This window comes from Cyprinodon variegatus, unplaced genomic scaffold (genome assembly GCF_000732505.1).
Source record: "Cyprinodon variegatus isolate N-32 unplaced genomic scaffold, C_variegatus-1.0 Scaffold1056, whole genome shotgun sequence".
Taxonomy (NCBI): Eukaryota; Metazoa; Chordata; class Actinopteri; order Cyprinodontiformes; family Cyprinodontidae; genus Cyprinodon; species Cyprinodon variegatus.
In genome coordinates, this window is record NW_015151509.1 from 83,779 (window position 1) to 86,178 (window position 2,400).

Below are 2,400 nucleotides of genomic sequence, written 5' to 3' on the forward strand. Positions count from 1 at the left end.
AAAAAAAAAAAAGTTAAGTCAAGAAAAAAAAGTAAAAAGCTAATTGTAAAGTTAAAAACTAAAGTTAATAAGCCTTGTTACCAATCATATTTAGGTTTATAAACTAAAAAATTTAAGTCAGTATCAGCATTAATGCCTATAAGGTTATGTTGTACCAAAAAATGAGTTTCTTTCACTCTCAGAGTGCTTTTCATGAATTTCTTATAGAAACACTTTCATTTTTCTCAATATATTCAGGCAAGTTGGCATTTCTTGTTTTACATTGACATAAATTTTTGCCATCAAAATATCCATATTTTTTAATGTTACCAAGGTATTCCAATAACACTATTGTCTTGACATTTTGATTTTTAAAGTATTTCACAGAGTTCCCTAAAAAAGGTTAAACATCATATTCTGACTATGGTGGTAAGGCTGCTACATACTGCAGCACACCGTTGCGTGATGGATATATTATTACCCATCATCGTTTTCATTTGGTCTCTTTTAAATATATTAATTGTATTCTATTTTCAAATCCCTTTATATCATAGACATTACTGCATTTTAAGCCTGATTTGACATAAAGATTACTATTTGGAGCTGGGTTAGGGCTTGAAAATCTGCCACAAGACGTCAAAGTAGAGTACAATAAGAGTTTATATAAGGTTGTTTGGGCCCTGAGCAACGTGACATATCTAAACCAAATGCCAGGCGTAGCTAGGATGTTTGCTACTGAACCCCGAGCGGTGAAGGCTGATGGTAATGATATTAAACAGCAGAGTCTGCTGCCCAGTGTTCCTGTCCCGCGTGCTGTCAAGTTATTAGGTGACAGCTAGCTGGCCAATCAGCGAGCAGGCTAATGCTACTAAGCTAGGAGCTGGTTTAGCTTTGGATTTGTAGTGTTTTACGAGGCTTTATCTGGTTTAATAAAGAACAATACTTTTTATGAAGTATAAGGTCCCCGCTGTATTTAAGAATTCTCTCAATTGTTGTCGCATGAAAGAATAAGCGACAAGGCCCGGCTAACTTTACCGTCGAAAGCTAATCCAGCTAGCAGATCACCTAGCAACAATCCCCTAAGAAAAGCCTCGGCCATTCCAAAGCAGCGCTGTCAAAATAGATGCTTCAGTTTCTCTCCGTTTCGATTATTCCCACACTGGACTGCCCCCCCATTTTCATGCTGGCAGAGGAGGCTCCCCCCTCCCCTCCTCCCGTCCACAGGCGGGGCCCTCCCCTCTTACCTCTGAATTTCAGTTCGTGCTGAGGCTCCAAAAGCAGAACCTGTTCCGGCCTCGCCATATCCCAACAGCTGGAGCGGGGTTATCTCACTGCGACCGCTTCCTGACACCGTGTTAGGATGCTGTTAGGGTTTTGGTATCTGTGGGCCAGCGGTGTATGATCCGTCACCCCGGTCACAAGTACTACCAGAGCTGCTAAAGGCTGCTGTGATGCAGCAGGAAGAGAGTCCGCCTGGTGACGTCACGGCCTCTGCATAGCTGGGGAGGAGGGAGGGGTGAGGAGGGTGATGCCGGGGAGGACCCAGGGCTTGGAGGGAAATCTGAACCCAGCAGAAAGGTGCAGCTACAGGAGTTAGCACCTGTTAGCATCCTCTCAGTCTCTGGGGAGGAACAGACTCTAACATCTCACTTCAGGTTTCACCTCAAAGGTGCAAAACTGGATTAGTTTTCCTTCAGACACCTGAATACCAGCCATCTGTCACACTTCAGGGGTCACTGTTTAATACAATACTAAGCCATTAAGTATTTATTGAAACAATTTTAAAAAGTATCAATTACTTTATCCTATTTCCACATTTTATTTCTGTCATCCAATTTTACTGAACAAAACTTTGCTTCCACTGCAAATTATTTTTCCTGGTTTGAATTTTCTTTGGGAACAAATATCTTTTTTTAAGGTTTTGTTAAACCAACATTTTTTTTTCTAGTATATCTTTTTTTTTTAAACAAACTTTATGGTCCCAATTTAGCTCCATAGATATGTATGTAAATGAATAAACATTTTTCTAAATATTTAAATAAAAAATATTAAAAATGACTGGATAGATAATTATATTATGTATGATGTAGCTCTGGAGATCAGTTAAGCTGAATTAAAAACTTTATATATGGTTTTCACTCATAATTCAATTCAGTTTATTTATATAGCGCCAATTCACAACACATATCATCTCAAGGCACTTTAGAGACAATTCAACCAGATAACACATTCAAATTGATTCAAAGTTTTCTATCTAAGGAAAACCAGTTGATTGTTTTGACTCAAATGCAATCCCTCACACCAAGCATGCTTGTAGCGACAGTGGAGAGGAAAAACTCCTTTTTAACATGAAGAAACCTCCAGCAGAACCAGGCTCAGTGTGACCATCTGCTCAGGCTGACTGGGGTTCAAGGAGACAGA

The 2,400-nt window shown here is 39.5% G+C and overlaps 1 protein-coding gene across 1 annotated transcript in view; it reads right to left on the bottom strand.

Moving 5' to 3' along the window:
* Window positions 1-1,449, bottom strand: part of LOC107101132 (vesicle-associated membrane protein-associated protein B-like) — a 19,105-nt gene extending 17,656 nt beyond the window's left edge. Inside the window, exon 1 of the mRNA XM_015399920.1 lies at window positions 1,224-1,449. Coding sequence (XP_015255406.1) covers window positions 1,224-1,281 — 58 coding nt within the window. The 5' untranslated portion in view covers window positions 1,282-1,449. The remainder of the gene's footprint in view (window positions 1-1,223) is intronic.
* Between the last annotated feature and the right edge of the window lie 951 nt (window positions 1,450-2,400).